Source organism: Artibeus jamaicensis, unplaced genomic scaffold (assembly GCF_021234435.1).
Source record: "Artibeus jamaicensis isolate MK-2021 breed Jamaican fruit bat unplaced genomic scaffold, CSHL_Jam_final contig_1519, whole genome shotgun sequence".
NCBI lineage: Eukaryota > Metazoa > Chordata > Mammalia > Chiroptera > Phyllostomidae > Artibeus > Artibeus jamaicensis.
Genome location: NW_026521296.1, coordinates 72,133 through 83,218, shown reverse-complemented (window position 1 = coordinate 83,218; position 11,086 = coordinate 72,133). Strand labels below are relative to the sequence as shown.

Here is an 11,086-nt window from a genome sequence, read left to right as displayed (position 1 = left end):
TTATTGGGTGGGAGGTTGTGTACTGGGCAGGCAGTCTGTGTACTGGGAAGGGGTCGGCTCGACCCTGGGCATCATCATCCTGGTCTTTGAAGGTGGAAAACTGAGACTCGGAGTAGTCAGTGTCTTCCAGAAGCACACAGCTAATGATGGATAGAACCAATATTTGGGCCTATCCTTGTCTGCCCATCAAAACCATGCCCTCCATGGCCCTGCCTCACCCAGCCCCAAATCCAAAGGGGACTTTCTTATGGACAGACACACCCTAGGCCTCCCCAACTCTGGAAAATTGTGAAGGATGCAGAGGATTTTGGCTGCTATCGGTTCTCTCACTCACTTCTTGCTGTATTACACATTAATACAGAGAAATTAAAAATACATGTATTTAAATGGATTAAAATGTATTTAGCATTGTGCATTGACATTTTTTCTCTCCCTGGCTGGTGGCACAAGAGATTACAGTGTCACCCCGAACCCCAAAAAGTTTCAGGTTCCATGGCCCATTGGGGAGTCTTAGAGAGGCAGCCTATCAATGTTTCTCCCTCACCTGGATGTTTCTTTCTCTTTCTAAAAACAATCAGCATGTCTGTAGTGAGGACTAAAGAAGCTTTTTTTCCCTCTTTCTTGCTTTACTGGGACACCCTAGAGATGCAAGAAAGCGCATGTCAGAGACCCCAGGACTCTGCCCAGATTCCTGGCAGATCACATCCTTCCGGAACATTCCCAGGCCAGTAATCCCCGAAAGTCATCTCTGAGGGTCCTGGTCAGACACCCCTCGGATCCTCATTTACCCTGTATCCAAAACCGCCTGTGGCTCCCAGAGAAGGAGAGACGGGAGAGTGAGTAGAAAATCAGGATTTAGGTGAAATAAAATTTAAAAAATTAACAGTGTTGCCATCCTCATAACCGTTTAAATGATGTTTCCTGCAGAGCTGGGGACCATGACCTCTCTGTTCCTGCCCCGTCCCTCTGCTCCTGCCACTCCACTTCCTCTGCCGCCCCCTCGTGGCCGCCCTGGCCCCTGCGTCTCCCCCAGCTGGTTCTCTGACCCTGCCCTGGTCCCACTTAGCAAATGCTCCAATTTTCTCAGGCCCGGCCAGGGCACTCTTTGTACAGGGGATTAAGATCCGATTTGGGGGAGACAAGCGACGGGCTACATTCGTTGTTCTTGGGGGGCGGGGGAAGGAGAAGAGCACACGGGCTGTGCGGTAGAATGAAAACTTCTGCTTATCTGAAATGACAGGAGGGGGTCTGAGCTTCTGCCACACTGAGACCCCAGCAGGAGACAGAGGCAGTGAGAGGGAAGACCCAGGGTCAGAAGGGCCCCTGGGAGCCGAGGCTTCCTGTTCCCAACGCCTAGGAAGTGTTTTCTTGCTTCTATTCAGGGTCACCCCAGAGCCTAGGGCTTCTGTAGGCTGTTTTAGAACATCCCTCCTCTCTCTACAGGCTCCATTTCCTGCTCCAGGATTATTAGTTCGTGGCACGCGTGTCTTTTAAAAAAGGGTTTTATTTATTTTTAGAGAGAGGGGAAGGGAGAAAGAGAGGGAGAGAAACATCAATGCGTGATTGCCTCTGGCGCGCCCCCTACTGGGGACCTGGCGCGCCGCTCAGGCAGGTGCCCTGACTGGTTGCGTTCTCAGGCCTGGGCTCCATCCACTGAGCCCCACCAGGCAGGGCGCCATGCGTGCCTTTATGGAATAAATATGGTCAGTTTTTTGGTTCTCCGCACAGCGCGAGGAGTCTTGGGGAAGAAGCATAAGGCTTGAGAGATAGATGCAGTGAAGTCGTCCCGAGGCTGCTCTGAGGAACACTGAGACCTCCACCAGCAGCAGGGTGGACCCTGGTTGGTGGAGAGGTTTCCCTGCCAGGGCAGCGGGTGGCCCTTGAGGGGAATTTTTTGTTTAGCAACTGGTGAGAGCACAGGGCCTCGCGCCAGGGGCGCTGTCCTGCAGACAGCCCCAGGAACTCCAGTCTGAGGAGCAGTGTTCCTTCCCAGCCCTTCAGAGCAGGGTTGGAGACACGGAGGTAGAACCGAGGCTGTTTGTTGAGGGAACCGCCCTTCCCGGCTCCCCTGCACTTGGCGGGGAGTTCTCGGACCTTCTCCCTACAGAAATAGCACCCAGACCTTGTCTTACGTTCTCACAGACCCTCCCTGAATGCTCTGAGTTCCCTTTAAACACACTTTGTGATTTTTTTTATGATATTGAGAGTTATTTAAGACGGTAAGACAGGAAGTTAACAAAGAAACACAACAAGTGTCTGGAGACACCAAACCCCATTTCTTGCTTATGGGTACATTAAACGAAAACAGATTGGTAAGCAGCTAGCCTGTTTCGTTTAAGTCCCGGAGGTGAAGTCTCCGTATCCACCGCAAGCACAATACCAACGTTCTTTACTTCTGGGGAAATGGTTTGCAAATGCTGAGGCAGAACAGTAGCCGCTCCCACCTGTAGGCGCAATAAGCGGTTCCGTCCCCCCCGCCCCCCACCACCAACTGGGCTGCAGACTTAACTCCATCCTCTCTGACAAGGCAGACCTCATTCTGCCATCCCTCCTAACAGGCCAGGCCAGCTGTTTAAGCCAACCCTGCATGTGACACCACCTGGTACGGTGACTGCAGGACAGAGGGTGGGGGTCCATTCCCCTTTCAGTTCTGATGGGCGGCAGTCATAAGCTCGGCAGCACACACCTGCACATCAGGTCTCAGGGCCGTGACTGTACCTGCTGTTCCACCACCACAGGTGCCACCAGTGCCTCTACTGAGGGAACCTGGGAACCTGGTTCTGCTCCTCCATCAGCCCTTCCAGCTGTCACTGCGGGCTCCCCCTGGTGGGGAGAAAGAGAGGGACCACAATACCAATGTGTGGTTGCCGCTGACATGGCCTCTTCTGGGAACCTATCCTGCAATCCAGGCGTGTGCCCTGACTGGGACTCAAACCGAAGACCCTTTGGTTCCCAGCCCACGCTCAATCCAATGAGCTACAGCAGCCAGGGCTCTTCCGCCACTGATGTTCATCACTTTTTCTGGGCACTCATCACTCTGTGCTTGAACACTGCAGAGACTCCATAGGCTATTTGTCCCAGTGTTTGCACAGTTGGAAGCTGTCTCGGGCAACGCGATAGCATCAGGAATTCCATCCAGGTCGGCGGCACAGGCGAAAGCCTGGCTGGGATTTTCACCGCCCTGAGTAACAGCTTTGGGCTTTTCTGAAGCAGCAGGAACCAAACCTTGGATTGCAGGAAGGACGCCGCAAATCTGAACAGATCCAGCTTTCGGGAAGAGTTCACACTGGAAGGAAAGATCGAGCCCTGTCCCTCGATTCAGAATGCAGCTGGTTAGCAGGGGTGGGGAGGTGGCTACAATCTCGAGTGTCGATGTGGGTTATGGCGGCGTCAGCGAAGGAGACACGGTGCGGAGCGCCCAGGGCCCTGAAATCTCAGGGCGCCCCGCCCCCAGCTCCGGCCTCAGCTGACCTTCCCACTTTGTGATTCTTTGCATCCTTATGTTCTTTATTTTTTAGATCCTCACCCAAGGATATGCTGATATGTTTCTTGGTTTGGGAAAGAGAGACAGACAGACAGACAGACACTGATTTGGGAGAGGAGCATCCATCTGTTGCCTCCCCTCGGGACCCAGCTGGGCATCAAACAGCAGCTCAGAAGCGACCCTGGCAACCGCCTGGAACTGAAATCTTTGATGTTTGGGGAGAACGCTCCAATGAACTCGGCTGCCCAGCCAGGGCCAAGGAAGGAGTGATATTCTCCACATCCACCTGAAACTCCAAAATCGCACCTTCCTTTCTGTTCCTGCCTTCCCGTGAGCCTCCAGTCATGTTTTCATCAGCGGATCAGCACGTCCCCTAGTATTATGAGTGACTCTGTGTGCAGACACCTTATGTCACACACACAGTGGGCTCTGTCACGCTGAACTCGTGGCCAGCCGCACACAAAGGTGTGCCCCAAAAAGGCGCCTCCCTGTGCTTTTTCTCTCCCGATGTCGCACACCAGAGCCTTCCAATGCTTAGGGCACAGTGGGCCGAATTTTGGCACTATGCTTGGGGGCCACTTTAGGCAGCAACAAAATGGAGAAAGATGCCCCCAGCCTGGGTTACATCCGGAAGAAGTGACAGCAGGGACTCAGATGTTTGTTTACACACTCGTGTTCACACCAGTTCACAGCCACACTGTTCACCACGGCCCAGAGCAGCCGGGAGCCCCTCAGGGCACAAATGGGGAAACCACAGGGGGTCTACATGGACAAGGGAATATTACTCAGCCACGAAAAGGAATGAAATGTTTATACAGGCTACAACACGGATGAAACACGGGCGTTATGCCCGGTGAAATAAACCAGACACAGAAGGACGCCTGAAACTGAGAAAAGAGAGGAGGGGCCTGGGGCACAGGTGGGACCACCGGGAGCAACATTTCCAGTGATGCGGACACGCGCCCAAGACTGGCTGGGTTCCCGCCATTTTTTACCCCGCCCACCACACCATCCTTCCCCCAGCTACAGCCCCAGGCTGTCTGCACTCTGAGCTTTTCAGTTATCAGTCCAGGCCCCCCACACAGTAGGCCCTCAATAAAGGGATTAATGACCTAATGCATTCCTTAGGTGGTGGGGAGGCGGGCCGAGGGAATTTCCCAGGACCCTTGGGTCATACCCAGGGGTATTTAAGGCCCAGAACTGGAACACAGCCTCACTTGCAGGAGCATCCGTGATGGAGACGTCCGAGGGTGAGTCTGGGCGGACCTGCAGGAAGGGAGACGAGGCAGAGGGGAGAGGCTGTACATCCCGCGGGTCCGGGTCCCAGGCTGAGGCTGCCCGGGTCCTGGGCATGCAGGCCAGGGTACCTTGTGTGGGAGGGCCTAGTGAGTTTGGGGGTGGAAGGCTCTTTTGGGGAGCGTGATGAGCAGATTGCCTGGCACAAAGCGGCCTCTGGGAATGTCCACATGGCTCCCGGCGGAGGCGCGAGGCTGGGGGAGCCTGGCCCCCTGCCTGCTTTTGTGGGCTGTGGGCCCCATGACAGAAACATATGCGCTGTTTTTGAGCCCATTTCGAAGATGTGGAGACCGTGGGTACACCAGTGTGGGGGCCGGGGCAGGAAGGTGGAGGGTCTGGGAGGCTGGTCTCGAGCCAGGCTGTGCCCACAGAGAGTCCCCCGGCCCTGGGGCGGCACCACCATCCCCACCTGGTCTCGGGGGCCCTGCCGAGGTGGGAAGTCCGGGGGACTGTGTGGAGGGCTTCTTCAACCCAGTTTTCTTCTGCATCCAGGCTTCTCGCTGCCCCCAAAGCCGCCTAAGCGTCAGCGCAAGCAGCGCACGGTGTACAGCGTGGAGCAGCAGAAGGAGCTGGAGACATTCTTCCAGAACAAACATTATCCCTCCTACGATGAACGTGAGACCCTCGCGGCCAGACTCAACCTCCAGGAGCAGCAAGTTCTGGTGAGGCTCGACCTGCTCCCAAGTCATTCACCACACAGGCCGCCAGCCTCTGTCCTGGGCTGCAGCTGGCGCGGACCAGGAGCCAGAGCAGCCGAGTGCTGCCCTGGGTCGCCTGGATAGCAAGGGATCACCCATAGGGACTCAAGGCCCAGTCCCGAGCCCCCCTCATCCTGTGTAGTGCAAACCAGCCAAGGCATTGAATCCCAAACTACTGCCCTGGATTCACCCCATGCCTGGGCCTCAGGGCATCTCTGAACCCGGGATCCTCTGTGACACAAGCAGGTCCTGGCCCTTGGGTGTCCCAGGCCGCAGCCACTGAACCCCGGAGCCAAAAGTCAGGTGCGGGGGCGGAGGGAGACGCGCCAGGCCAGCAGGCCCTCCTTCCTCCAGCAGCCTCACCTCCGGGGCGGAGGTGGGAGCTCCAAGTTTCTGTCCTCTCACCCTTCCTCCCTGTCCCCTCTCTTCGCAGGTGTGGTTCAAGAACCGTCGGGCCAAACAGTCTAGGCTGCAAAGAGCGACCAGCACCCAGCAGCCAGGCCCGCAAGCCCGGGCTTCGTCCCCGAGCCCAGGAGTCTGCGCCTCTGTGCCTGCACCGGCTCCTGCCGCCTCCGGCCCCGCGTTCCCCAACTGCCCAGGGTCAGTCTCCGGTACCGGGTTGCCCGAAGAGCCAGAACTGCCTTGGGATCTCTTGCTCTCCCAGGATACCTTGTTTTCTGGGGGCTCTGAGCTTCCTGGGGACTCAGGTTTCGACGACCCCTTCCTAGGCGTCCCAGCGGCAGAGCCCGGCGCCTCCAGCCACCTGCAGGCCCCGCCCGGACCCCCTCAGGACGCCCAGGAGCCGGTCCCCGCTGCCGCAGCTCCAGCTCCAGCTGCCGACCTGGTCTTTCCCGAGATCTCCACCGACGTCGATTTCTGGACAGAGCTTGACTTCTCAGACCTGCTGTCCCTGGCGGACCCGACGCAGGGACCCTCCTCTGGGACAAGCCTGGAAATCTAGGTTGTTGGAGCCCAAGAGGCCTGTGAGGGGTCGAGGATAGGGTCTAGCACTGCGGGTGTGGTGACTGGGCCTGGTTTCCGGCCTCGGAGCTATCTTGGGTTATAACAGTTCTCTGACCCCTTGAGAAAGTAGCCGCTTCTCCCAGCAACTCATATCTTTGGCCTGTGCATCATGTACCAAGAAAGTATCTTAGCTTGGGAACGTCCGGACTCTAAGGGAAGAGATAAACTTTGTAGGTCAAGGAAGTGAGCTACGTGCCAGAAGGCTTCTCCTTTGTTCTCCTTTGTATCCAAGATTGTATATAAGCCAGAAGACTGCGCAATAAACTTGCCTTATGCCAGCAGAGCATTTGGTCCTCTCCTATATTTCAGTCCCTCGCTCAGCCTCACGACCACCCTTGCTGCAGCGGGCTGCGGCAGAGTGGCGCCCGGAACAGGGACCTGAAGAGTCCAGAATCGTGAGGATTTGAGATCCCGAGAGGACCGCTGCTACGGGGGCCCGGTAAGTTAAAAGTAAAAAGTAGCAGGGAGCGGTGCAGGAGAGCATAATAATGGGGAATTCCCACTCTTCCGAAAGGGAGTTGTTTGAACAAGTATTGTGCACCCTATTAAGGGGACGAGGTGTCACAACCTCTAAGGGGCAAATCCATCATTTTGTGGATTTTGTCCAACAAGTATGTCCTTGGTTCCCTATAGAGGGAACGATCAATATTAATACTTGGAGGAAGATTGGAGAGTCAATAGATGGCTTCTCCCCCGAAAGACAGATTTTCCCTGTCCTTCAGAGGCAGAACGATCAGGGCCAACAGTGGCGAGATTATGAGCCTATTCCTTGCAAGACCTTGAAGGAGTTAAAATTAGCCTGTGCCAAATATGGGGCTACGCCCCCCTTCACCATTGCTACCATGGAAACTATCGCGAGCCTTGTTCTTCCCCCGCAAGATTGGAAAACTATGTGTAAGGCAGTGTTAACTGGGGGTGATTATTTGTTATGGCTTGCTGAATATCATGAGAGCTGTGAGCGACAAGCTAGGTCTGAAGTTGCTCACAGGCTTGGAATAACATGAGAGGCAGCTAGAAAGCTGGTGCAGGAGCAGCTTGCTGCCAGACATATTGAACCTTCCACGTCACCATGGAATTCTCCTATATTTGTTATCAAAAAGAAGTCAGGAAAGTGGAGGCTCCTTCAGGATTTTGATAATGAATATGGACTTGCATACAATAGTCTACCTTCAGATGTCCTTGGAAAGTTGCAGAAAATTGATGTTCCACCAAGTGTCAGTGTGGAATGGTGCAGGAAGTGTTTTGGAACACCTCTCATTTAAACAAGGGATTCACTAGATTTCTGACACACAAAACTGGTGGAATAGATTCAGTCTGGAAATATTCAAGGTTTGTTTCAAATGCTAAGAATTGGTAAAAACTAAAATGAACTCTTGAGACAATATATGATGAAGTGTAATTTATACTGAATCATCTCATAGTGGGAAAATGCCATTAAAATTCCACAGGGTTTACTGATGTTGAAAATTTTTAACTTTTGAATGGCTTATCTGCTGAAAACTGTTTGGATTTCTCAATGTTTATTGTAGTTTGATCGTAAGACACTATATTCATCCTTGGTATTCTGTTTATATTTGAAGCTAATTGGGTTTAGGGAATAAGAAATTAATGTAAACTTGCCTAACCCCAATACAAATGAAATATCTCAATTATAAGGGCGCTTTGTATATGTGTACATATATGTAGCTGTGTAGTTATGTTTATACAGCCATATTGTATTTATTAAAATTTGTAGATTGTTGCAATTCTGAAAGGGGTCTATTAAATGACTACTACTAAACTCATCTGTAGTCATTAATCTCAAAATTATCTTAGTTTGGTGGCAACTGCCTTACCTGACTTAATATGTATCTTCACCCTTCATATTTTGTAGTTTTTTCTTTAATAGATTATATCTTGAATATCCAGTTACTTCCTTCCATCTTCCCAATACCATGTTAATATGCAACATCTTTAAAATTGGAGTAAATGAGCCAGTTTAAATTAAATTGGCTTCATAATTCACAAACTCGGAATATGTTTAAAATGCTTGTATATATTACCTTTGAACCTGAAATTGTTCAGGCACAGTAAACAGTTGCTCTTGGTCACTTTTAAAAACCTGTGAGATAAACTTGCACTGCAGTTTTATTCTTGTATAGTATAATAGATCTGTATGCTTATTTGTGCATTTGTAAATACTGTTTTTTAGGATAAATCAACTAAGTCTTAATATTTTAAAGCTATTGAGCTTGTTGCCAGTAGGTTTAAGAAAATCATGACCTCACATGCCTGTCAGTTATCATACCTTTTGTTTAAAGCACCTCTTACATTGTTTCAAGAACAGTAAGATTGCCTTAACTGTGCATGGCTTAAAAAGCCATTCATTCATTGTGTGGGTGCTTTTATAGTAATTATGCGTATGACTAATCAGTGGATACAAAAAAAATTTACTGTTAACAGCACAAATCTCCCTTCCACTTGGTGTAAACTTTTACATATCATTACTGTAGCTAGCATTCTTTGAATATTTCAGGGTTAATCTGACCTATGCATAAGTCCTTGTTTCCATTTACTGTGAAAGTGCTAAGAGAACTTGTTAGAAATTATGTTCAATTCTCATTGCCTTAAAAATGGATCTTTTGCACTATAGAGTATATATTTTTGCAGCCTGGACTTCCATCTCCTGTTGCCATCCCTCCATCTACTTATAAAATTGTGATTGACTTAAAAGACTGTTTTTATACTATTCCACTGTTCTCTTCTGATTGTTAGCGATTTGCTTTTAGTGTTCCCTCCACTAACCTTCGGGAACCAATGTTAAGATTTCGATGGAAAGTTTTACCTCGGGGTATGGCTAATAGTCCTACCTTGTGTCAAAAGTTTGTGCAACAAGCTATTCAGGGAACACGAGATGAGTTCCCCTCGGTTTTAGTCATTCATTATAATGATATCTTGCTAGCGCATTCCAATCATGACCTCTTGATTTTAGCATTTTCTAGGATGAAACAAGACTTAGCCGTTTTTGGTCTGCAAATAGCAGCTGATAAGATCCAAAATGCTTACCCTTACTCCTATCTTGAATACCAACTTAAGCCCCTAACTTTTTCGCCTCAAAAATTGCAGATTGATACTTCGCACCTGCAGACTTTGCATGATTTTCAGACTCTACTAGGAGAAATCAACTGGATACGCCCATCTTTGAAACTTACCACCGGCGACCTTAAGCCTCTTTTTACTTTGCTTAACGGAGATTCCAATCCTGCCTCTCCTCGAGCGCTCACCCTGAGCGCACGGCAGGCCTTACGGCTGGTGGAAGACGCTCTTCAGTCCACCCAATTGTCTTACTGTGATATTTCACAACCTTGGTCCTTGTTAATAATACCTTCTTCTATCACCCCGACAGGAGCTCTCTACCAGCATGGGGTACTCCAGTGGATTCACGGCCCGGCAACGCCAAAGAAGGCAACGCCAAAGAAGGCACTTGCCTCTTATACCTCATTAGTAGCCGAAAGAGTTCAGCAGGGACGCAAAGTGTCTATCCAAATCTTAGGACGAGACCCTCCTGTTATAGTCATACCCTATACTTCCGAGCAGTTTTCCTGGCTAATGAACATGAATGATTCTTTTCCATTGGCCTTTGAAGGCTTTTCAGGACAGGTCTCTCATCATTTCCCGAAAGACAAGATTTTGCATTTTGCCTCTCAAGCCCATTTTATCTTTCCCAGAAATCTCTCCCTCATCCCTTTGACTTCCGCCGTCAATTTATTCACAGATGGTTCATCTAATGGACGCGCTGTTCTAATCACCCCGGAAAAATCCCAAGTTTGGCAGGTCGCCTCCAGTTCTGCTCAAGAAGTCGAACTCTTTGCTGTTCATCAGGCCTTCCTCCTTATCCCCGAACCTTTTAATCTTTATTCTGACAGTCAATATATTGTCCATGCGTTAACTGTTTTGGAAACTGTCCCTTTAATCACAACTTCTAATCGTACAGTTCTCCAGTTATTTCACTCCATCCAACAATTGCTTCGACAGCGAAAAGCCCCCTGCTTTGTTGGTCACCTTCGGGGACATTCATCTCTTCCAGGACCTTTGGCGACATCGAATGCGCTCGCAGACTCCCATACTCACGTCTTTCTTTCGCAGCAGCAACGTGCTCAACAATCCCATGCCCTTCACCACCAATCTGCCCGATCTCTTCGGTATCAATTTCAGCTTACCCGAGAGGTGGCACGACAGATTGTTAAGTCGTGCTCAACCTGTTCTCAGCTGCTTCCAGTGCCCCATTTTGGTGTTAACCCCCGAGGTCTCAAGCCTAACGATCTCTGGCAGATGGATGTTACGCATTGCCCCTCCTTTGGCACACTTCGATATCTACATGTCACTATTGATACTTGTTCTCATTTCCTTTTTGCCTCCCCTCTATCAGGAGAAAACGTTCGCAATGTAATCTCTCATTTACTATCTTGCTTTTCAGTACTTGGTATCCCCAAAATTTTGAAGACCGACAACGCCCCTGCCTATACCAGTAAAGCCTTCGCCTCCTTCTGTACTTCCTTTCAAATCCTTCATAAAACAGGTATCCCTCATAACCCTCAAGGACAAG

At 50.4% G+C, this 11,086-nt stretch overlaps 1 protein-coding gene across 1 annotated transcript; it reads left to right on the top strand.

Annotated features, from left to right (window-relative positions):
• Positions 1-4,718: 4,718 nt before the first annotated feature.
• LOC119035964 (tetrapeptide repeat homeobox protein 2-like) lies at positions 4,719-6,439 on the top strand. The gene is made up of 3 exons (XM_037127501.2): positions 4,719-4,734; positions 5,273-5,442; positions 5,912-6,439. Exons 1-3 carry the CDS (start codon positions 4,719-4,721, stop codon positions 6,437-6,439), a joined length of 714 nt encoding a protein of 237 aa, XP_036983396.2.
• The last annotated feature ends 4,647 nt before the right edge of the window (positions 6,440-11,086 follow it).